The sequence below is a fragment of the Phascolarctos cinereus genome, unplaced genomic scaffold, assembly GCF_003287225.1.
Source record: "Phascolarctos cinereus isolate Bilbo 61053 unplaced genomic scaffold, phaCin_HiC Scaffold_3;HRSCAF=262, whole genome shotgun sequence".
Taxonomy (NCBI): Eukaryota; Metazoa; Chordata; class Mammalia; order Diprotodontia; family Phascolarctidae; genus Phascolarctos; species Phascolarctos cinereus.
The window spans coordinates 20,378,792-20,404,754 of record NW_027555736.1 but is presented as its reverse complement, the minus strand read 5'-3'; the positions used below and the strand labels follow the sequence as shown (position 1 = coordinate 20,404,754).

Genomic DNA, 25,963 nt, shown 5'->3' with positions numbered 1-25,963 from the left:
ATCCATAAAATGAGCTAGGGTAGGAAATAGCAAAACCACTCTAGTATCTTTGCCAAGAAATCTCCAAATAGGGTCAGGAGGAGTCAGACATGACTGAAAAGACAGCACAACAATCTTCCAGGCACTATTCTAAGTGGGAAGGGCACGCGTGCATTCCAAGTACATACTTAATATAAGCATTTATTAAGTTCCTACTATGTGCAGGGTACTATAGTAGATACTGGGGATACAAAGGCAAAAGCAAAAGAACTCTTGCCCTCAAGAGGCTTACATTCCACTAAAGAGAAAAGGTACATAGAGAAGCAAATTAAAAATACGCATTATCTAATTACCAGCATTTATCTAGCACTTTTAGAATTGCAAAGTACTTTACATACATTATCTCATTTGATCCTCCCAACAGCCCTACAAGGTAAAGGCTATCATTATCCTCATTTCACAGATGAGGAAACAGACTCTGAGAGAGGTTGCACCTGCTCCAGAATCACACAGCAAGTATTTGAGCAGAATTCAAACCCAAGTCTTCCTGCCTCCAAGTCCAGACACTATTCATTATATCACTGTTCCTCTTACAGATACAACCTAAGTGCATTAATAGTGAGCACAGCACAATTAGAATGCCAATGATCTTTTACAGACAGCTCCCTTGCCCAAAATGTCTAAGTCATACTCCACCCCTCCCTGTCCTTATAAGTCATTCCCAAACCCATCCCTGCACACTCCTCCTTTCTTCATAATTGCAGCTGAAAGATCAATGGCCCCTGGGAGAAACCCATTCTTTGTATTTGGAGAAAATAACAAACATTACCCATCGAACACTGCATTTTTTTAAGTGACCAAGTTATCACAGAGAGTCCAGTCATTAAGATGGGAAAGGAGGCCAGTCAATGGCTTGGACCCGTTTTGGGGTTTTTCCATATGGAATTTGCATAAACAGAATGGATTTGGGAACACAGTGACTTGAGCTGCCTCCTGTTTTCACCATCAAGAACAAAAACAAAAACAACAGGGGCAGCTAAGTGGGCAGTGGATAGAGCACCGGCCTTGAAGTCAGGAGGACCTAAGTTTAAATCCGGCCTCAGACCAAACACTTGACATTTACTAGCTGTGTGTCCCTGGGCAAGTCACTTAACCCCAATTGCCTAAAAATTAAAAAATAATAATAAAAATTAAAAATTAAAACAAAAACAACAGAAACCTGTTCTAGAAGTCAGTTCAAAGCACCTGGAGAACAGTCCTGTCCCTGCCACTAACTACTGGTGTGAATGTAAGTTTCTTCAGGCCTCAGTTTACTCAACTGGAAAACAGGAGTGATGATACTTGTCTACCCACCTCAAATGGATGTTGGAAGGACAGAATGAGGTAATGTGCCATTCAAAAGTATTCAAAAAAGTAATTCAAAAAACGTGTATACATTATAAATAAAAACAATTTTGAAATACTTTAGAGTTCAGTTCAATGAAATGGTAAACCATACTTGGAGGACCAAAGATAAACCTTCCATTCCTCTCCTGCCAAAGGTGATGGATTTAAATGCAAAATGGGCCATACACTGGTGGATATAGGCAATGAGCAAATTGACTTTGCTTGACTATGTATGCTTGTTATGAGAGGTTTATTTTTCTTTATTAGTTGTTCAACGTGGGAGAGGGTAGGAGGGAGAGAAAATAAATGCTTGCTGATTTTTAAAATTAAATTAAAATTTAAAAATAAGAGATTTGCCTAAGTGTGTTCCTATGAAGACAATTTTAAAAGGTTGTGTGTAGGCAGGATTTAGATAGACTAATGAACTTTCATTTTAATTCAAGCGAATTAACAAAAACTTATTGTTACTAGATAAAGCTGAAGTACCACTAAGTAAAAACAGGGAGGGGAGCTCTGATCTCAGGACAGGAGCTTGTCACCCTCATTTTTATCTGCTGATACAATGGAAAATGTGTCAGAATTGGAGTTGGAGGATTGGGTCCAAATCCCAACTCCACCACTTACTCTCTACATGGACACGACCAAGTTACTCAACTTCTTCTGGGTGTAAAAAAAGAGGACTGAACTAGCCGCCTTTAAGATCCCTTCTACACCAGCACCTGAGGATAAAAGGGAGATGACAGGGCCCCCTGGTATCTCACTCTACAGCCAGAGGACTAGAGGCATATGGGGATGGGGTGGGGGGATCAACACGAGCACAATCTAAGAGGGCCATGTGACCGTGGCTAAATCATTTCATATCTCATGGCTTCAGTTTCTTCCTTTGTGAAATGAAAGGGTTGTGCTGGGTGATCAGGCATTTTCTACCTCTAAGGCCCATAATGAGTGGTTTCACTTATGTGGGCTCATCTTATACCACCAAAGACCACAATCTTTTATGTTTTGGTGGATGACTTTCTTCAGCTTCTATATCTGGGGAAATAACAGGGTAGCCAACTTTCCAGAGAAGAGGCCCTCCTCCTCGCTTGGCCCACTATCAGGGGGGGCTCATGCAAAGTCGTTCCAGTTTGGGAGATCCGACCAACTGCTGGGATGGCCAATGGGAGAATTAGGCCATCTCTCCACCACAAAGGGACATCAGAGTAATCCTGTATTGAAGGCTCATAAACAAGGAAAGGAAAAATCACCAAGTCTAGAATCTGAGGATTCAGATCCTAGAGCTGCCACTTAATGGCCAAGTGCCACCAAGTTAATTAACCTCTTTGGGTCTGAGTTTTCTCATCTAGAAAATCAAAGGGAAGGACTAAATGGTCTCTAAGAGCCCTTCCTGCTCCACAACTATGATCCCATGATCCTACAGTATTTTGAGTTAGAGGCTCCAAAATACCAGAGAGATCCATGGATGCACCAATATACAAGAGAATTGGGCTTTAAATTCTTTTTCACTATTCCAAGTGTCTCATTCCATCACTCCTGCCATTGGCATGCATCACAACGCTTTCCACGCCTTCACAAGTTGCTGTGGCCAAAACATTAATCAGCCCACAGCCAAATTCATGAAAAGTCCTCATCAAGCATCACTTAGCCAGTCCTTAGACAGAGTCCATCACTAAGGTCAAAGCTAGAGAGAGCCTTCCCCACTGGGTAGTCCTTGTTGGAGTTTTCATTTCCCTGAATCAGGCACCTCCATGGCACAATGAGGCATCAAAGGAAGGATTTAGTTGGGGCATTTGGATTCTTAACACCCCCCCCCAGATCCCAGTGGCTCTTCCCTTAAAAATGACCTGGTATTCTTTTTATATATGGTATATTTCCCATTGCCTCTTTCCTCACTGAGGACAGGGGACCATTTCACTCTTGTCTTTGTATCTACAGCGACTGCTACATACTTCATAAATGTTGATTCATCAATGCACAAAATCTGCCTTAAAAAAAAAACACCACCACCCTTGGTGGTTCCCACATAAAGGATGGCATTTCTGTACACTGCATCATTTCTCCCACAATAGGAAGCTATGAGCTTATACAGTTATTGAATTATGTAACTGGGAAGTTATGAAGCTAATGGAGTAGGGGAGCGCTGAAGTAACATGGACGTATTCCTGCTCCTTCGACCTATGACACAATCCTCCCAGGAAAACACGCAGAAGTTATGAGGTGTTTGCACATGTTGCCTTCAAAAACTGGCAGACAGTCTGAGCTGCTGTTATGCAAGGCCCTCCTCCTCTGTACATGAGATTCAATCACCCAAGGACCATTAGTTTGGACGCTGAAAGCCTTGACGTCACATAGAACCCTAGTGAATGAGAAACCAAATGATGCCTAACTTCTCCAGATTCTTCTGTTTAACTTACTGACAAGCCACTATTCCCCTTTGAAATTCAACAGTAAGTAGACAAAATGAACAATGAAGTTAATTTCTTTCAACTATTCTACATATGCAATTAAATTTATAATATCAAGCTGGATGTATTCACGAGAGTTTCATGGGTCCAAAGCTGGAACAGATCTCAGAGGACTTTCCAGTTCAACCCCCTCATTACAATGATTAGGAGACTGACACCCAGAAAGACTTGTCCAAAGTCAAACAGTTAGTAAGCAACAAACAGATTTATGATTTCAACTATGTGTATACTCTCTCAAATGGCTTAACTCAAAACGCATGGATGTAGCAAAGGACTTAGAGTCAGAGAGCCCTGAGTTCAAATCCAGACACTTCACTCCAGATGCTTACTAGCTGTGTCATCCTGGGCAAATCACTTTCTCTATCTGGGTCTAAGTTTCCTCACCTGTAAAATGGGGGACAGGGAGACGTCTCTAGAGGATCTATGTTGAAGGGCAGAAGGATATGGGAAGGAATGTCAGTCATCACAGACTTCTCACTGCCTAAGTTTCTATGTGATGCCCAATCTGTCAGTATCCAAGGGAATGGGCTTTTGTTAATTAAGTCTCACATAGAGAAGGGTCTTCAATAAGAGAGTCAGAGGAAGACCCGAATTTGTGTTCATGGCCACCATAGGATTTGTTGTGTACGACCTAGTTCTTCCAAGTTTGGGTTTGGGTTTTTTCCCTTCTTCTAGTTATTTAACTAGAGGTTATGGAGGGGAGAGGATGGATTAGCAAAACTGATTAAAAAAAAAAGTCATTGCCTCATTTTTTTAATGCACAGAAAAGAACAAAAGGAAGTTCAGAAGGATGCACCAACAAGGCACATGTGAAACTTATTATACTTTTTAAAAAACCAAGGGGCATGAAATAGAGATTTACAGTTTCAGATGCCATCTGCTGGGTATTTGGAAATGCTCTTTTTTAGTGTTCAAGATCAAAACAAAATATATTTTACATCATTTACACGTACATGCATATTTTTAAATGACGGATGCTATGGCCTCTAAGGTCCTTTCCATCTCTAAACATATGAGTGTACGACCCCCATCCACATCTAAGAAAATTAGCACTGGACTGGATAAGAAAATTACCAAAAAATGATTCGGTAAGTGAAAACCAAGGTAAGCAGGGAAACTGTTCATTCGTTTGCAGCCACATCCAGCTCTTTGTGATCCCGTCTGAGGTTTTCTTGACAAAGATACTTCTTCTCCAGCTCATTTTACAGATGAGGATACTGAGGCAAACAGGGTGAAGTGGCTTGCCCAGGGTCACACAGCTAGGAAGGGTCTGAGGCTGGGTTTGAACTCAAGTCCTCCTGACTCCAGGCATGCCTAAGCAAAAGCAAGGATGTTTCCACTATGACTCCTCCACTAAACCACCTAGCTGTTCTTGGACTTGTTCTGCTCAGTCCCAAAGGTCAAGGACTGCTATATACAGAAAAAGAGATGGACAGTTAAATGAGATGGATGGATGGGAGGGAAGGAAGGAAGGAAGGAAGGAAGGAAGGAAGGAAGGAAGGAAGGAAGGAAGGAAGGAAGGAAGGAAGGAAGGAAGGAAGGAAGGAAGGAAGGAAGGAAGGAAGGAAGGAAGGAAGGAAGGGTGGGTGGATGGATAGATATATGAATGTATAAATGGATTAATGGGTGAGTGGCTATGTGGACAGATGGATAGAGAGATGGATAAACAGATGGATAGACAGATAGATAAACTTGGAGTGGCATCTGGACCTTTAATTTCATCAGTATAGTGAATTCCCAGCATGGAAACTCCCTTGAGGTATACAGATCAGCCACTCAACTGAAACTTACAAAGTCCTAGAGTGTTTCCTAGAACACTTAGAGGGTAAGTGGCTTGCCCAAGGCCCAACAGGTAGAAGTAGGCAAAGGCAGGAACCAAACTCCGGTATTCCTGGACCTGAGGCGGGCCAGCCTTTTAGCCACCACACCGTTCTGCCTCTCTTCTACATACAATGTCTGCATTTTAGGGAGAAAAATGAAGCTCCGTTGCCTGGCCTCTAGCCATGAGGATATGGCTCAGGAGGGAAGTTGAAGGGTAAGAGCAACATGCTGAAAGCGTGCAGAGGAGCAATCTGCCATCGACACAGCAAAGATGCACCCTCTGATACACAAATGTTTGTGTAGGACACACCCTGATTTTATAAGGAAATCCAGTGAGAATATAGGCTTCCCATATTGAGAATTATGCTTTATAGTCACTGATTCAGAAAAGCATTAATATCATTTCAGGAAAATATTGGGGGTAAAAAAGGCACGTTTGCTGCATCATTCAGTGAACGAGGCGCCTTCTCGCCACTGCCTGTAATCTTTGGCTAGAAGGCCAAGTTTTTCAAGCACTTTTCTTCTATCAGCTGTTAAAGTGATTAGGGGGAGGCCTCCTCTGAGAGCGAAACATTTCTACTTCTCAGTATCAAGAATATGAGGCAGACTCTCCACAGAGAACCGTTAATGGCCCGCCATAAGTCATGGAAACGCTCTTGCTCACTTGGCTCAAATCGCTCACCCCTGACTTTCCAGAGAGAAAAACAAAGGCCCCAAACGATGGCGTGGCTGAGGCCCTTCCCCAGCATGATCCTCCTGCAGTGCTGGTGAAAACCACGCCAGCTGCTATAGGCAAAGGATCCCCAAGCGGCCCTGGAGAGAGCCCCAGCACAATGGGAGCACTAAGGCCCCCTGATCCTTGCCTGCTCGCATCACGTTCCTCCTGCAGTCCTGCTGCTCCAGGCCCTCCCTCACTTCTTACATCCTCCTCTCCCTTCCCCCTCCTCTCTCTACGTATACAAATTTATCTGTTGTTGTTGACAAGTACCTAGTGTGCCTGGAAACTATTCCAAGGGCCTGTGTGTGCACAGGAGAGCCTTGGGACACTTTCACAGATGCCTCAGACCATGTGTCCCCCGGGTTTGCTGTGCTGGCTAAATCATTCTACCACATTTTTACAGTATTATTTTACAGAAAATCCAGTCAAGATTGAGGCATTTGGTCAGTTGCTGGGGAACATGAGAAAATCTCCGTATGTAGTCTTAACTGGGGAAAGAATGTCAACGCCTTTCTGCCAAACCAATTCAATACAACAAATATTTATTGAACCAAGTGCCATGCTAGGCACTGGGGACACACACACACACACACACACACACACACATCACACACATACATGCATAGATACACACATATACACATGCACACACACTCACACATATACATGCACACACTCCATACACACACAAAATACTTTGGACTCTCAACACACTTCCATTCTACTTACAACGTGTATGTAGAAAAGTGGATGCAAAGTATATACAATCATTTCTAGTGGGAGAGAAAATCTTCACAACTTGAAAGACCAAGAAAGGCTGCCTGTAGGAAGAGGCAGCTGAGCAGGGCTGTGAAGGGAGCTTGAAAGCCTATGAGGGACGGGGGGCAGTGAGTGCAGTCTTGGGGAACACGCAGCCTGTGCAAAACCAGGGAGGCAGAGAAGCCAGTCACCACCTCGCCTCTGCAAGGACGTCACCCTGCTCTCAGACAGCTGCCCGGGGATATTCCTAAAGGACAGGTCAGATGCTCCCTTGCTCAACAGACTTCAGTGGCTCCCTACTGCCTCGAAGATCAAACACAAATTCCTCTCTTTGGAACTTAAAGGCACTCACAAGCTGATCCCAGCCTGACTTTCCAACACTTTACTCCCCTTCCCACACACTTTGGTCTAAGCAATCTTGTTCTTCCTCACAATTTCATCTCCTCTCTGCACCTTCTCATCAACTGTCCTCCATGTTTGGAATGCATGCCTTCCTCATCTCTGCCTCTAGACTCCCTTCGAGATTCAGCTCAACCACATCCTACTTGGGAATCTTCCTCATTCCCATTGCGCTAGTACTTGAACACATACACACGCACACAACACACACACGCACACACACACACACACACATCTTATTTTGTATAAACGTGCACATGCCCCTTCCTATAAAATGAAACCTCCTTCCTTCTATCTGTTGGAGCACCTACCATAACAAGCACATGTTGGGTACTTTTAATAATGACTTACTGACCAATTAGTCATCCAGGCACAATGATCCAGAGTCATTTTTGAAACGTATTCTGCCCTTTTCCCCTAATAGCTCCCAGGCCACCGCCGCCGCCATCATCATCATCATCATCATCATCATCATCACCACTAGTATTATTTAGTGATGAGGAAACTGAGGCCTTTGAGTGACTTGCCCAGGGTCACACAGCTGGCGTGGGGTCAGATATGAACTCAAGTCTTTGTGCCTCCACCCAGCACTCCGCAGCACCTAACTGCCTCCAACATCTTTCTTCCTCATTGGTCCTTTCCCCTCTTCCTGAACTACAAAATGAAAGGGCTGAATCAGCTCCCCTTTAAGTTCCCTGACACCACCAGGTCTCGGATTCTGTACTGACTGCCACCACCTTATCAAGTCCTCATGCCCAGGCTACTCTAACAACTGTCTGCCAAGTCTCCCTAAGGCCACCCTCTCCCCACTCTACTCCATCCTACCAACCACTGCCAGATTCATCTTCCTCAAATACCAAGTGGATGGGATTCCCCTGCCCGATCACCTTCAATGGCCTCAAAGCCTATGGAATAAAGTTTAAACTCCTCAGTCTGACATTCATGGTCTTCTGCACCCTCGCCACATGATGACTATTCCCCTCTCCTCCCTCTGACGATAATAGGGCCCTCTAGTGCAGGTGCAGAAAGGTTCACTCCTCCATGTATCTGGAATACACCTTCTTCTATCTCTCTTAACTCCAGATCTTTGCTCCTGCCACTTCCCCTCCCTGGAAGGCCTTACTCCTCTTCCTAGTGCAGCACTATCCATTCCTTAGGACACCACTCCAATCCCATGCCCTCCTTCCTCCCCAGCACTTACTGACCAGGAGACTCAACAGGCCACCCCCCAAATTTTACAAATGAGACCACTGAGGCAAGGAGAAAGGAACTGATTTGCCCAAGGTCTCAAAGGAAGCAAGTGACAGAGCAAGAATTTGAACCAAGCCCTTTGACTCATAACCACTGCTCTTACTACCATAGCACACCATTCCAAATACTCCAGATTCCAGGACCAGCACAGGCCCACATAGCCAAAGAACAAGGCCCGTCTTCCAGTCTACAGTGGAGAAGGATGTTTGCTTGTTTCCAAGGTTTTTTTTTTCAGTTCAACCACCATTTATTAAGTACTAACTGTGTGTAAGATCATCCACAAAAGTCTTACTCTGATGTCTCATCAGCATATGAAGATAACCCTAGGGGTTTTTTAAAAATATATTTTAACTTATTTTGTTAAATATGTCCCAATTAAATTTTTAAAAATTTCTTAACATTCATTTTTTTTAACTTTGAGTTTCAAATTCTCTCCTTTTTCCCTCTCCCACCCCTTAAGGAGGCAAGCAATGTGATATCAATTATACACGTGACATCATGCAAAATATATTTCCATTTCTGCCATGTTGCAAGAGAACACACACACACATACACATACACAACCCAAGAAAGTGAAAAAGTCTGCTTCGATCAGCACTCAGAGCATATCAGTTCTCTCTCTGGAGGTCAATGGCATGTTTCAACATGGATCCTTTGGAGCTGCCTTAGCTCTGTCTTGATCAGATTAACCAAGTCCTTCACAGCCGATCATCATTAGCAATATTGCTGTTACTGTGTACAAGAGTCTCCTGCTTCTGCTCACTTCACTTTATACCAATTCACATAAGTCTTTCTAGGACTTTTAAAAACCATCCTTCTCAACACTTCTTGTAACACAATAGTATTCTATAACGTTTATATACCACAACTTGTTCAGCCATTTCCCAACTGATGGACATCCCCTCAATTTCCAACTCTTCGCTACCACAAAAAGAGCTGCTGAAAATATTTTGTACAAATAGGTCCTTTCCCTTTTTTTTTAATCTCTTTGGGATATAGACTCAGTAGTGGTACTGCTAGGTTAAAGGTAAAAGTTTTATAGCCCTTTGGGCATGGTTCCAAAGTGCTCTCCAGAATGATTAAACCACTTCACAACTATTAGTGTCCCTGCTTTTCTACACCCCGGCAAGCCTTTGTCATTTTCCTTTTCTGTCATCTTAGCCAATCTGATGGGTGTGAGGTAACTCAGAGTTGTTTTAATTTGCATTTCTCTAATCATTAGTGATTTAGAGTATTTTTTCATGAAACTATAGATAGCTTTGATTTCTTTGTCTGAAAACTAACTGCTCATGTCCTTTGACCATTTGTCAATTGGGGAATAGCTCTGAGAAGATACTTTCCATTTTCATCAGTAAACTTAGTGAAAAAGAAGGCATTTTAACTTTGCAGACTGAGCTCCTTAATTTACACAAATCACTATAAAAACAGCCAAGACAAGCGTAACTGAAGGGGTCCCTGAGCTAATGAACAGACTCTTGAACTGCAGAATGTTCACTGTGGCTTAAAAAAATGAGTTGATCCAAAGTAAGTGAAGAGATTTTTCAGTGAGCCTCCACTTTTACAAACAAGACTAATAAATATGGTATAACTCACCTTCCTTTACACTAAGAAGGAGAAATAAAAACCTTCCCAAACTGAGAATGGGGAGAGGAGAGCAGGAGGAAGAGGACAGAGGATCCCACACCTGAATGGCAGTGGAGGATGGCGGGGGAAGCACCGAATGTGGAATCACAAGACCTGGGTTTGAATCTCAGCTCAGCTAATTACCTCCTGCATGAGCTTCAGCAAATCCCTGCTCCCCAATTTGGACCTCATCTTCATGTATAAAATAAAGGAGATGGGTTGGATTATTTGGAATGTCCTTTCTGGCTCCAGATCCTCAGGTCCTATGGACACTAGGAAGGCAAAAACATGCTCTGAACCTCATATTCATCTCCAACTAGGAAGCCAAAACACTACAGGATGCAGACAGGAAAGGGACCTTAGAGATCATATGCGGAACTCTGGAGTCAGACGGCCTGGATCCCAAGGCCCGCTTCCATGACCTTCAGCAAGTCACTGAACTTTCCTCATCTCTAAAACAAGGGGTTGGCCTTGATGGCCTTTGAGGTCCCATCCTCCAGTGGCTCTTTAATTCTGGGATCTACAACTGCTGGACAATCCTGATAATAAGCCACACTCTGACTTCAATTGAAATGGCTCCATTAAGGGGACCATTTCATGAAAAACACCAGAAAACAGAGCTGAGAAAAGCTGGCACTGCAGGCAAACTTGAAAAAAATCATTTCACAGCTACTGATAAACCTGTAAACAAATGCCGAATTTTGCCACTTTCCTGGCCTCCATACAGTGATGAATTGGAAGACAAAGAAACAGAAGAGAGAAAAGGCGTGCATCCCCAGGAGACTAGGATAGTGCAGGGCAGCTCTCCAGTCTTCCATGAAAACAGCTGGGCCCCAATGCAGCAGGGAGAGATAGGCATGGCCGGTGCCATCTCACACACCCACTTGGCTGCATCCTCACCCCAACAGGGAGCCTTCCCTATCAGAGGTTCTTTGACCTGGGCTCCATTTATAGATTTCAAGGAGTCCATGAATTTGGATGGGGGAAAATGCCATCTTTATTTTTACTAACATTAGGTTTTCTTTGTAATCCTATGTTTTGTTTCATGTACTTAAAAATCTGACTCTAAGAAGGGGTCCCTAGGATTCACCAAATTGTCAAAGGGTCCATGAGCCCCTCTCTACCTCATGGACCACCACAAACCCCACAACAACATGAAGCAGGAGGGCTGTGAGCCCCCAGCCCTGAAGTCGCAGACAGAACCTCTTCAGTCCCAGAGAATGGCTTGACAGGCCTGACTGGGGAAGCTCTAGCAGAGATCAGTGAAGGAAACACTGGACCCAAGACAAAGGACTGGGGTTCAAATCCTCATCTGCCGCTTGTGATCTGTGTGATATGAGGCAAAGTCACTCTCTCTGAGTCTTAATTCCCCATCTCCTTCAGGGAGGAACCAGAGGAGAAAAACAGGAACGCTGATCAACACAGAAGACTGCTGATGAAGCAGGTGCCCCGCCCCCTGACACAGAGATGAGGGACCATCCAACCACTGTCTTCCCTATTTTACAGATGAGGAAACTGAGGCTCAGAGAGATAGATTTCATATCAGCCAAGAGGTAATTGTTGAATACTTCCATTCTTGGCTTTTTATCTGAGCCACTCGCCACCCCACCCCCCCAGCAGTCTGGTGGTCAAATGAATTGTCATGGCCAATATGCCCAGAATAGATAACATGTCTCTGGACACAAAAACCACGGGGACTTGTTTTGACTGATGATGCATAATGTTTACAAGGATTTCTCCTTTTATGGAGGGAAAGAAAAATAATGCTTGTTAATTGAAAAAAAGTGTTTTTTTTTCTCAATGAAAGAGTAGAAGAGCCACAGAATCTTCACGGCCCCGTGTGAGGAGGGTCTTCCAGTGTAAAGAATGAAGAGAGCCTGAGGAGCAGACACAAAGTCCAGGTTTTCCTCCCACCTTGCAGATAGGTGCCTCTCACTCTGGATCCTTCAGGTACCCAGGGACTTCTAGCTAAGTGGACCTCTGTCGCCCCCTACAGGGCCTTGTGCCAAATAATAACAGGAGTCATTTTTACAGCCAATAAGATCAGAGTCCTATTATTGGAATCAGAAGGCATCACAGGATCTGAGTTTAAGAACTGGAAGGCAGTCCAGCCCCCTGTTTTGCTTTTGACTGGCCCAACACAAAGACTGACTCCTGCTGATGCAGCATCAGTGAAATGGGCGCGTCCACAGCCTTCACTGGACTCTGTAACACAAATCCCAAAGAGGTTCAGGTCCCTATCAGGTCACCAAGGTGATCAATATCCTGTCCCCACTCAGCCCCCCACACTCTTACAACATGTTAAGACTCCGCAACTTTCACCAATTCTGCTACTGAATTTTCTTATTAAATGAATTCCTATTCTTGCCCATGTGGATTCCCTGTTAACACAGCAGTAAAAACCTATCGAAAATCGAGAAAGGGCTGGTTCTGCGATTCAGAAGGCAGGGGAGAAGTTAGAGACACATATTCCTTTTCTTCCCCCAGGTGGACTAGAAAGAAGCTAAGAAGAGAAGGCCGGACACCCCTGGGGCTATGTAAAGAGAAAGGGGAGATGACTAGGAAGCAGGCAGTGGACTAAGAGGTGACCCAGGGTGGCTGCCCCAGCAAGAGACTGGCCCTCGCACATCTCGTGCTCTCCTCCTCCTTGCAATAGGAATGGGCCGATTCTGGAGCAGTCAGAGCCTACCCAGATCTTCAGAGGTCAGCCAATCGGATCCCTTTGCTTAGTTCACAACACCAGTGAATACAGTGGAGCCAACTGAAAGCAGACAGCCTGCTGCCCCCGGAACTCGAGGAAAAAATGGTCTCATTTTATCAATGAGTAAACTCAGGCCTAGAAAGTACACTGCCCTGGCTCAGATTTCACGGAGCCAGGACTTAACCACATGGTCCACAGAGGTCCCAAGCAATTTAAAATTGAGAGGACTTTACAATGAACAAAGAGCTTTTCCCACAACAATACTGAGAGTCGAAGAGGACAATAACAAAGACAGACATTTCCATAATACCTTAAATTCAGCTAATAAGCTTTTCACTAAGCACATTAGCCTCACAACAATCCTGCTTGGTGAATACTACAGGTTTTATTGCTCCCATTTTACAGAAAAGGAAATTGAGACACAGAGAAGGTAAGGGACTCATTCAAAGCCACAAAGTTAGTAAGTGTCAGGATATGGATCAGGAATGGGATTTTTAAACCAGGTCTTCCTGGTAATGGGTCCACCACTCTATCCATCTCACCACTTCCAACCACTGTCTTCCCTATTTTACAGATGAGGAAACTGAGGCTCAGAGAGATAGATTTCATATCAGCCAAGAGGTAATTGTTGAATACTTCCATTCTTGGCTTTTTATCTGAGCCACTCCCCGCCCCCCCCCCAGCAGTCTGGTGGTCAAATGAATTGTCATGGCCAATATGCCCAGAAGAAATTCTTCTGCCCCAGTCAAATCCAAAGAAACAATTCCCAAGACTGTGGTTATCCAAGGGCTTCACTTATGAAGCATAACTCCAAGCCTTTTCTAACTCACTCTGGGGCTGCCACTCAGACCAAGCTGCTGACCTAATGACAAATCCAGAGAACGGTGCTTCCTGCTAAAAATCTATGAGCAAATAAGCCACTAATGACCAGTTAATGTGGTTTGCGGCCATGAGCTTAAAACGTGAAATATTCACACGGCTAATTGTGGTTTTCATTCCCTAATTGTTCAGCACTGGCTTCTGCTGAGAAGAAGCCGAATTCCTCAAGCTTATCTACGGAAGGAACAGAGCCAAAGCTTGGGAGCTAACTCACCATCACTCAACTTCTTGGGTTTTTGTGGGTTTCCATGGGTCACAGATTATCTGTAAATGGAGTTCAATTTTTGACAAGCCATAGAGGGAATTGACAACAATGTTCACTGAAACAAATACCAGGCCCAAGACCACAACGATGCCACTTCAACTCAACTCACCTCAACATAATTTCTTTTTCTTTCTTTTTCTTTCTTCTTTTTTTTTTTTTATTTTTTGGTGAGGCAATTGAGGTTAAGTGACTTGCCCAGGATCACACAGCTAGTAAGTGTCAAGTGTCTGAGACCGGATTTGAAGCTCTATCTACTGCGCCACCTAGCTGTGCCAACATAATTTCTTAAACACCTAGAGTCAGGTACATAGTAGGCCTTTCATAAAAGTTTGTTGACTGACTGATTTCTATGTGCCAGGAGCTTGGAATGTGACTATTCTTGGCCTCAAGCAGTTTACTTTCTTCTGTCCTGGTCTAAGTGAGTGAATCTCTTCATTGTCTGTTCAACACATTGTGGTATATTAGAAAGGATACTGAATTTAAAGCTCACTCATACTACTGAGAACCTGTGTTACCATGGATAAGTCACCACCTTTCATAGAATCAAAGAACTCTGAATTTAAAGCTGGAGGTAACCTTGGAGGTGACATGGTCTCATGCCCCTCCTCCATTTTATAGATGAGGAAACTGAAACCCAGAAGGTAAAGTGACTGATCTCCTAACTCAACTGAAACTGTTCCCTCCCAAGTTACCAAAGAGATAGTCACTGCCCAATCTAATGGCTCCTTCTCAATACTCACCCTTCTTGGCCTCTCTGCAGCACATGACACTGGTGACCACCATGTCCTTCTGGGTAATCTCTCCTCCCTAGATTTCCTTATTTCTTTCTTGGGCACCACCAACCTTGGCACCTACGGAACTCAGTCTCTCCATTCATAGGCCCTGACCCCTCTTATCTGGACTACCGCAAGAGCCTTCTAACTAAGCTCCCTGCATCAATTTTCTCCCCACTCCAATCCACCATCTACACAGCTTCCAAAGGATATTCCCATTGACTTGACGATGTCACCCCTGCAAAAAACAATTCAAGTCACTCCCTACGACCTTTAGGATGAGTTGTCTTTTGGACCTATTGAGTTCAAGATATCTGCTAGACATCAAGTTCAAGATGCAAGATTGGAGGTCAGCAGAGAGTGTGGGGTGGAAGGCAGGGGTCTGAAAATCACCAGCATACCAATGGTAATTAGATCCACAGGAGGTGAATCGCTGAAATAAATTAGAATGATATGTAATTTCCTTGAGGGAAAAGAGTCTTCCACTCTAGTCTTCATTAGTACAGTACCTGGTACATAATAAATGCTTGTGATCAACTGAGTGTATTCCTTCTAGGGGACCCACTTCTCACTTGTGAAATAAGGAAAGTGGGAATAGATGATTTCTAATATCTCTCCTAGCTCTAAATCTACAACGCCATGACTGCTAGGAAGTTGAATCTATTCGGGTCAGAGTTTCAGGCCCACCCAGGAGCAGACTAGAATTCAAACTCAACAAACAATTTCTAATATAAATTCCCCCTTCAGGGATCCTGTGGGTTAAAGCCCAGACTTTGCAAAACCCTCCAGACCAAGCCTCACTCCAACCCTCCCATTCCCACCCCACCCAGAACCACTGGGAAAACTTGACTGCCCTCCAGTCCTGTGAATGGAAGGAGCCTCACTCTCATCCCAATTTTTTGCTTACAGAAAGATGTTAAAAGATTAACCACAAAGCTTTGTTAAAGAGATGTCCTGCTCCTACCTCCAGCAATGGCTTTAGTCTCTGCACACTCAAAGTACCTTAGGGAATAGGAGCCTTTCCCATAAGGTGGGAAAATTAGAGAGGCAACCGAAAGGTGAAGAGGGACAGGAACAGTAGTAGTGGGGATAAGGTGAAGGCTGGGTACAGGAGCTGGGGGAGGTTAGGCTAAGATGTCCTTACATTTCTGCTTATACTGATGGCATCTTACCAAAAATGCCAAAGTATATTGGAATTCTGGTAATTCTTGTTTACTCTGGATAGAAGGAGAGAAAGACAGAAAGAGGGGGAGGAGGGAGAAAGAAGGGAGAGAGAGAGAGAGAGAGAGAGAGAGAGAGAGAGAGAGAGAGAGAGAGAGAGAATATGAATGAGAATCCAGGGCCAAGCCCCTCTCAAACCCGAGCATGTCACATAGCCCATCCAGTAACACATATGCCTGCCCACCCTGAGACAATCCTGATAGAAGAGAACACACCAGATTTGAGGTCAGTGACTTTAACTTTGACTCTCACCTCATACTTACTAGCTCTGTAACCCTTAGCAAGTCATCTAAACAAATGAGTCTCAGTTTCCAAATCTGGAAAATGGACACGATTTTACAATTACCTCATAAAGTGGTCAACCATCATAATACAGGGCAAAGCCTGTTGGACTTGAAGTCAGAGGGCCTGCTTTCAAATCCCAGCTCTGTCAACGACTGTTCACTTGACCTCTGGCAAAACACTTCTCTGGGTCTCAGTTTTATCAGTAAAATAAGGGGGTCGAACTTGATGACCTCCAACACCCCTTTCAGCTCTAACACGATGATCCCATGATCTCTTTTCCTAAATGAAATAACACACATAAAGTGGTGTAACACACACAATGTGCTACGATGAGAAGAGCAAAAGATTTAGAACCAAAGACCTGAGTTTGAATTCTACTTCACTCACCTATATGACTATGGGTAAGACACTTAACCTCTCTCAGCCTCAGTTTCCTCAACTGAAAAATGAAGAAGTTGAACCAGATGGTCTCTAGGGTCCCTTCGAGCTTTAAGTCTACAATCCTATGATCCTAATATTATTCTTATTCCTTTAGTTTAGCTCTCAATTGAGAGGCCTTCTGAGGGACCACAGGCAAGTCATTTCCCCCTCTCTTCCATCCATTTCCTTACCTGTAAGAGGAAGATTTTACCTATAAGATCTGTCAAAGGTCCTTTCTCACTCCAAAATCCTAAGAATCAGAGAAAGTGGAAACCCCTTGAATCCTGAACGGGTTAATTTGAGACTTTCCATTTGTTATAGCAGTTTAGACAAGATCAGGACTCAGCTAAAATTTACCCAAGTCCACCCACAAAGAAAAGTCTGCTCAGCAAATAGTGTCAAGAAGATTCTATGAGAATCAGTAACCTTGTTCAAGGGGAAGAAATGTTTCCAACTATTAGACAGCACCTCAGACGCACCAATCTCAGAGATTTTCATTACCCATCCCTCTTATCTGTTTCTTAAAGTTGACTTGGCAGGACTTCATCTTGGCAACTGCAGGGAATCATGTTCAAATTCACTGTTCTCTTGTAAGTAATAAAACTGCTTTTCTTTCCAAATATGCTATGATTTCATTTTGTCTTTTTTTTTTTTTTACAATTTCAAGAGAAAGTATCACCCCCATTTTATCTAAGTTATGAGGACCTGGTGTGCTTCACTGATGGAAGTATTATAGTGTCAAAGTTGTGTGTAACATGTCTTCTTTTCCATTAGAGTGTCATCTGGGGACAAAAATGCCACGAAGTATATAAGAATTGAGAGGCAGAACTGGAAACAAAGTGGATGCCCGTCCATTGGGAAAGAGCTAAACAAATTGTTGTATGGGAATGTAGTTGTATAATATTACTATGCTATAATAAATGACAAATATGATGAATACAGAGAAGCCTAGAAAGACTTAGAAGATCTGATACAGAATTAAATAAGTGGGGCCAATGAAACAGTAGACACAATGACTACAACAATATAAATGAAAGAGCAATCACAAAACAATAGACACAATGACCACAATGTAAATAAGAACAATCACTAAATAACAGACACAGTGACCACAATGTAAATAAGAACAATCAAAAACAACAGCCATAATGACTACAACAATGTAAATGAAAGAGTAAAGTGAATGTTGCAAAATGACCAAGAATAAGCAAGGTCCCAAACATGAAAAGATACCCTAAGCCCTCCCCTTTACAGCAGTGAAGGTCCAAAGATGTAGATCACTGAACATAACTGCAGACTTTTCCAAGGTTCTGATCAGTTTTGCTGTGTTTTCTTTTCTTTTTTTTTCCTTAAAACATATTATTGCTCTAAATAAATGATAACATTTTAAAATAGATATTATTTGTTATATGGGGTAGGGAGGGAGAAGGGATACTAGGAGAAAGTTTGGTGAATATAAAAAAGAAATCAATTAAAATTAATATTAAAAATAAGAGTATCAAAAATATTTTAACATACATTTAAGAAAATAAAAAGGAAAAGAACACAAACAGGGTGGTGTTGTTACTACCTTTACAATTAATGTGTACCTAAAAAAATACACAATGGAAGTTCATGATTTCATATGCAATCTTTTTTGTTTCTCTTTATACACAGAAATGTTCATGTTTGGTGAAGATTATTAAATTCATAATAAAAAAGAAAATTTAGATTAAAAAAAAACATTAGAGGCAGCTAAGTTTCATTCTGGTTAGAGCACTGGACTCAGAGGACCTGTTTGAAAATCTACTTTGGGGCCCCAGGTGAATTACCTAACACCTCTCTCCAACTCATTTTTTTTTCTCATTTGCAAAATGGAGGTAATAATAAGCCTCAAAAGTTTGTGGTGAGGATCAAATAATAATAATACACATAAACATAATAATAATATATGCAAATGCTTTTACAAATGTGCTAGATGAATATTAGATTGTTATAATTATTATTGTATGTATATTTTATATTTCTTTAAACAAAAGTAGGTTTATTTTGTTTCTAAGAAGGACTCTGTTATTATATATTTCCTTCTTCTTTTTTAATTACCTCATAATTACTTTCTCTTTTTAAAAGCATTCAATCTCCCAAACTCATGTCTATGTAGACAAATCACAACTTGCCTATAACTCAGTAGGCAGAACCTAGAGTGTCTCCTGAGGCTCAGGTTAAGTGACCCGCCCTGAGTCACACAACTATTAGGAATCCTCTTAAGTCTGACACCAGGACTACACCATGTTGCTTCCCCTGCAGACATAAACTAAAATTCTACCTACTGTGATAGATTCTGATTATAAAATACCTATTTTTTCTGTTTTATCAAAAGCAAATTAAATCTTTCCTGAATTTCAGGCATTAGGAAAAGTTCTTTGAATTCCTCAGCTCACAGCCAATGCAATAACCAATGGAACAAGCCAATAGCTATTCTAGCTCTTCTTACCTAAGCCCTCTGACAAAGACCCTTTTGATCTTAAATGAATTTAGCCACTAAGTCATTGGGTGACCTTTGACAAATAACGTCAGCTCTCTTGGTTATATCGTCCTCAATGGTAAAATGAGATAGCTGGAAAAGATGCTGTCAAAAGCCCCTTCCTCCTCAAAACCCTGCTATGTATAAAATGAGAGGGTTTGTTGGAGCTATAGGGAGGCTTAGAGGTCACCAAGCCCAACATCCCCATTTCACAGATATAGAAGTCAAGGCCCTGAAAGGATCAAGGACTTATCCCAGGTTACCCAGGTCTTAGGTAGCCGAAGTAAGATTTGAACCCCCAAATCCACCTGTCTACTACACTTTACTGCTCTCTTGTGTTAGGCTGGAGGGTCAACAAGCCGAGCTAGCCCGGTGATTCAGTGGATAGAGTGCTAGCTTCCTGACTCTGTCTACTTACTGAGCAACACTGCCACCCTCCTTGCAACATGTCCCTCAAAGCAAATTAATAAAAAAAAACACAGTTCAGTGGAAATTCATCACTGGCTTACTAGGAAAACTCCCAACAAATGTCCCGTTGGTGTTAATGGGTCAATAGATATATCAGCCTCCTATCTAACAAGGACCTAATGAGCACCTCCTGTGGGCAAGTTCATAACCTAAACAGGGAAGGAAAGGGTTAATTTCATACTATGATCAACTCAATTAACAAATCAAAGGAGAGAAGGTGATATCACCAGCAACGACCTCTTCTGGACCAAAAGAAGATGGCAGTCTTTTACCCATTAAAGACAGTGGTCGCTCTGGGTCATATCATTCGGTACATGAATGATTTAGGCCTTTTGCTTCTCGTCTTTCCAGTTACCAGACAGCTCTCAAGCCCTTCCACTAGGGAGAAAAGCCTCCCATTGGTCCGATTCACCAGAGGAGTTGACCCATTAGACTAAAATAAGGAAAGCACGTGGCCCGGAGGAAGGAGGACTGGTCCTGTGCCCGAGACAAACCTGGTAGGGAACGTCAACTCGGTCTGGGGCTCCATAAAAGCCTCTTAACTTTCCTGGGCCTCGACATCCCCCTCTGTCCATCGTTTGTACCCCCGGGGGCGGGGCGGTTACCAAGATCAGACGATGTGACGTACAGAAAGTGCCCAGTAAGCCTGCTGACGATGTAGCAATGTCGGTGGTAGTGCTGCTACCTTTGCTAGATGTTAGCACAGAGTGAATGGGGCTGATCCTGGCAGGGCAGCGGGAGAAGTCTGCCTCCAGTACCGGTTCACTGCAAGTAGGCTCGCACAGGAAAGCTCTAAAAATCCTGACAAGAAAAATAAAGACTACAACTGAGGATGCATCTCATGACCTGGGTTTGAGGATTACCTATGGGTCTGGAGCGCACATACCATATAAAAGCTCCCATAAAAACAAAGAATTGAAATTGAACTACAGTTCAAGACCTGAGCAGAGGCCCCTAAATGCAGGACCCTTCCTCCACGGGTCTCTTGAATAACATTTGGGGAGATAAAGATGGGTTTGGAGTTGAAACTTTCACAATGGAAGGAAAAAAAGAGAAAAAAGTCAGTTTCACCAGCCCCCTAAGACTCCCCCAGCATATTCATTCCATCTTTCCTGAACGCAAATTCCAGACAAGCAAATTTCATCTCTGGATTGCACCTTTCCTAAAATACAGAATTAGACATGAGAGATGCCTGCCAAGAGCTGTCTGAATCCATAGTGTCAGCTTTAAGGAGTGCAGCTGCACAGCTAAGTAATAAGGCTGGCCCCGATGACTTTGGGATTGTAAATGCCCCTGGGGCAGACTTTTGTCTTTTTATTTTTTTATTTTTTTGGCACATTTCACTCATCATACAGCACCGTGTACATTCACAGCACTACCTACATACTGAGAAATAAAGCCACGTCTCTGGGCCTGGAGCCAGCCAGGGCCAGTCCGAAGGCACAAGGCCAGAAGTTAACTTTTACCATGTGTGCAGGGGACTAACTGCCCTCAGATGCACTGCGGGGATCCTCTCACTGCTGGGACAAAACCGATCACGAACAACGAGGCCGAGTTCCTCATGCCCAAGGTGGAGCGGGAGCCACGACGTCAGCCCTTTGACAAATGCTGCCCGGCATCTTCACATCTCGAAAACAGTATTTTCACGTCATCTGGGCAACAAATTCAGTCAGTTCTCGTGCTATTGGAGGAAAAGGTGAGGCTGAGCTGACAGAATGGAGGATCCCACAATCATTTAGAATTACTGGCAGAGGATTTTCTTATCACTTATCTAACAATGATTTTTTTTATCTTGTTTTATGGTTCAGTCCTTTTCAATCCTGACTGTTCCTGACCCCATTTGGGGTTTTCTTCACAAAGATACTGTAGTGGTTTGCCACGTCCTTCTCCAGTGACTTCTTAGGTGACTCGCCCAGGGTCACACAGCTAGTAAGTGTCTGAAGCCAGATTTGAACTCAGGTCTTCCTGACTCCAGGCCCCACCCTGTATCCACTGTACCACCTCACTGGCCTGACTTTTATTAACCCAATACTGAATTGAAGAGATAGTGGGATATAGTGGAGAGAGAGTTGGATTTGGAGACAGGAAGACTTGGGTTCAAATCTCACCCCTGCCAGAGAGTAGCTGTGTGATCTGGTATGTAAGTCACCACATCTATGAGCCTAAGACCATACAGTAGATGGAGAGATGAAAGAGGCCTCTAGAGGCCATTGAGTTCAACCCTCTCAGTCTACAAATGAAGTTACTGGGGTTCAAGAGAGGCTAAGTTACTTGGCCAGGGTCAACACCTAGGGAGCAAATGTCAAAGGTGGGATTTGAACCCAGGGACTCTGGCCTTTGAGTCTGTGTTCTTTGCACTGCCCCATGCTTATCCATTTACAGATTATCTACTGAGTCACAGGTGGACTATAGTCTGCTCTGATGAAGGGCACTCCCATACCAACAGTTCCTTATGTGGATAAAACCATAGTATCCTTTTCAAATATAGTTATCACATGCCCCAAGCAAAGAAAGGTAGAGAGGAAGGAGTGGAGTCAATACTTGGAGTCGATAAGACCTAAGTTCAAATCTAGCCTCAGATACTTAGTAACTATGTGACCCTGAGCAAGTCATTAATCACCTCTCAGCCTCAGTTTCCTCATCTATAAAAAGGGGATAATAATAGAACCTACTGCCCAGGATTGTTTTGAGGCTAAAATGAGATATTTGTAAAGTGCTTTTGGAAAATTTAAATTAAAAACAAGTTATTATGGTTGTGATGCTGTTTTTCTAATTACTGTTATTACCCCTACCTAGGTGGTGTAATAAAAAGGAGGTGGGGAGGGGGCCTTCTAGGTCCTCCAGTGCAGTCTTTTGACTGAGTCCAAGTTTTACAGAACAAATCCTATTATTAAGGGGATTCGTTCTGTGAAGTTTGGATTCAGTCAAAGGGCCGTACTTGAGGACCTAGAGGGCCACATGTGACCTGGAGGCTGCAGGTCGGCCACCCCTGATAGATAGGAAGATCTCAATTCCAGGCCCAGCAGTGTAATTCACTAAAGTAACTTCCCTGTGCCTCAGTTTTCCCTTTGGTAAAATGAGGTGGTTAGAAAAAAATACTCTCAAGCTCTTTGTAGCTTACAACTATGGTTTAACAAGGCAGAGAAGCATTATCTCTACAGTCTGATCATTTGGTTTCAGGTTCTGGCTGGCTCTGTAGGAAAAGTCTCTGTTTCCTTTTTGAATGAGGATAACAATACCTGTACTTGTAGTGTTGTGGTTAGGAAGACCCTAGGAAGCCTGAAAGCTCTCTAGAATCAGGAGTGCTGATGGTGATTCAGATTCAGGAAATGGCAAAAGGCAAGACAGTTGAGAAGTCCCTTAAGGGACTGGCATGAGATTGAAATGTACTGCAGACGATCCATAAAGCATATGATTCACAAGTATACAATCGAGAATCAACCACTTCTATGTTGTTTGTGGTAGGGGGAGGGGGTTGTTTTTATTTAATATTCATCACTTCCTTCACAATGAACCCTCTCTGGCCACAATGGAAAAAGTTAAGTAAAACTGACGAAGGAAGGAGCCACATAAGACAGCAATGCAACATAGCACATCCATAGGCCACCACTTCTCTACCAAGTGCAGGCTTTTACGTACTCCTACATTCACCAAACCTCCTCATGGCATTTAAAAGCACCATTTCCTAGGTCTTTATCACCACTAAAGGGTATCAGGCATAAGTTGCTACAAGATTCCATTCCATCCAGGGGCTGGTACCAACACTCAGTCAACAGATCCGATTTAATCTAATTCAACAAACTTTTGCTGTCAATACAGTCATAATAAATGAATGCTAACTTCTAGCTAGTGGACATCACAGACATCAGGCAACCATTACAAACCTCATACCAGGTGCTCAAAAAAAAATCTTTAAGCTCTCAAAGCTTAAAATTGAACTAAGACTTTTGGCGACACCCTGTATAATCAGATTTCTAAGATAAAGGCAGAACCAGAAATAATTAAGAAATCATTGGGAAAATTATACTCATGGGGTCCTCAATGGTGGGGGATTAAGGAAAAGCAATAAATCCAAGACCTTGGGAGGAAAAGGGGAGACAGAACTATTCTTAAAAAGCTATGCTTCATTTGGAAATTCATTGCTAACTTTTTTTTTCACTCCAAATTTCATGTAAGGCAATAAGATTAAAGAAAAACATGAATCGAAATTCCTTTTCACAGAATGAGCTAGAACTGAAGCTTTCACTTGAAAAAGAGTTCCCACCCCCTCATCCCCTCCACCTCCCCAAAAAAGGCTCTTGGCAATCTACACCAAAGATAAATATTGCAAAATAAATGAAGGAAAGAGAAAAACAGCAGAGATTTCCACTCCACCGTGGGATACTTCATAGGGTCAGGGATTAGAGGATGGAAGGGATCTCCAAGGCCATCTGATCTAATGAACACATTCTAAAATTGAAGAAAATGGAGCACAAGATTATGTAACTTGTCCAATATCATAGAGAAAATAAGGGTCAGAGACTGGATTTGCACCCAGGTCTCCTGATTCCAAATCAAGCCCTCTTTGCACTGTCCCACAGTCTCCTGTGTAGACACTGGATGAAAATACATCCTTTCCCTACCCTAACCCCAAACACCATCCATCACAGACTATGAGGAGATTACAAGGCAGAAAAACAGATGACCAGGAGGAAAATGCCAGACGTTTCCAATCCCCCTTTGAATGATGATGGGTAAGAAACACACCCAGAAAGGAAAATCAGAGTAAATTAGTTCCTTAGGCCTATATCCCCCTGGGGAAGAGAAAGCTTTCTTAAGTCTCCATGATTCTTAAATCACACTTTTGCATTCTGTGATTCTTAAGCAAGAAACATATGGAGGACACAGCAGAAGGTCATACATTTAAATGAGCTATATCAATTTGCAGACAATACCTAAAAATTCTCATCTCTGGGTGGGCAGATTTGAAACTCTAAGCTACCACAGTCACTTGCCATCCAGAGATTCCATTAAAATGGTAGTCTATAAAAATGTAATTGTTGCATGTGACGAAAATTAGGGGAGAAGTGTAGCATACTCTCTCAAATTACTGTAATCCCAAATAAACAAAGGTCTTCCAGTATCTGAACTTGCTTCCTGGTAAAAAGGTAGAAACAAGTGTTATGTAGTTAAAGGAAGGTGATAGCCTAACTACAAAATTAGTCATTTCTACGTCTCTGCAGATCAAAATCAGCAATCTTCCCCTGAATAGAAAGACATACCTTTCTTAGATTTCGCTCCAATTTTTAGCTTTGACGGCCAAGCAATCTGTGTGTTTGTCTCTTCCATGATCTGTGAAAAGAAAATAAATCTCAACTGAATTAAATGCTAAAAAAGGAATAATAATAATAAGATAGCATATCTATAGAGCTTTAAGGTTTTCAAAGTCTTTTACAAACAGTATATCATTTTATTCTCATAGAAATCCTAGAAAGTAGCAAGCGCTATTATTATCACCATTTCACAGATGAGGAAATTGAGAAAGAAGGTAAGTGACTTGCCTAGGATCATGTAGCTAGTGTCTGAGACCATTTTAACTCAGGTCTTGGGTCTCCAGATCTAGTATTCTATCTACTGTGCCACCTAGATCCTTAAATTTAGAGATGAGGAGATTTTTTCCAGTTTAAATTTCTGACTTTATGATGACCCAAAATGAAATGATCTTTTTTGAAACAATCTAGTAAACCTATTTGGAGAAGAAGAAAGAAGGGAGAAAAATCACCACAGATTTGTTGTTCCAAGACTTTGACACCATTACAAGCATCTGTGGGCCTATCTCTACTTCCACTCAACTCCTCAAGGCATGGGAGGATTTCAGCCCAGAGACAGCCGCCCTGCAAATATGTGAACAAATAATGATCCTGGGGGCATTCCAGAGTCTTTGGAGATTCTGGTATTGAATCAACATCTCCTCTACATTTGCCAGAGGATTGCAACATCCTTTAACATAATACGTGTAAAGTCAAATTACACCCGCTAGCCCATACTAAGGATATTTTTTTCTTCAT

General features: G+C 42.6%; 1 protein-coding gene across 2 annotated transcripts in view; it reads right to left on the bottom strand.

The window, feature by feature from the left end:
- BICC1 (BicC family RNA binding protein 1) overlaps positions 1–25,963 on the bottom strand; it is a 284,322-nt gene that overhangs the window by 118,534 nt on the left and 139,825 nt on the right. For both annotated transcript variants that reach the window (XM_020998232.2, XM_020998233.2), the window contains exon 3: positions 25,178–25,247. In XM_020998232.2, coding sequence (XP_020853891.1) covers positions 25,178–25,247 — 70 coding nt within the window. The remainder of the gene's footprint in view (positions 1–25,177; positions 25,248–25,963) is intronic.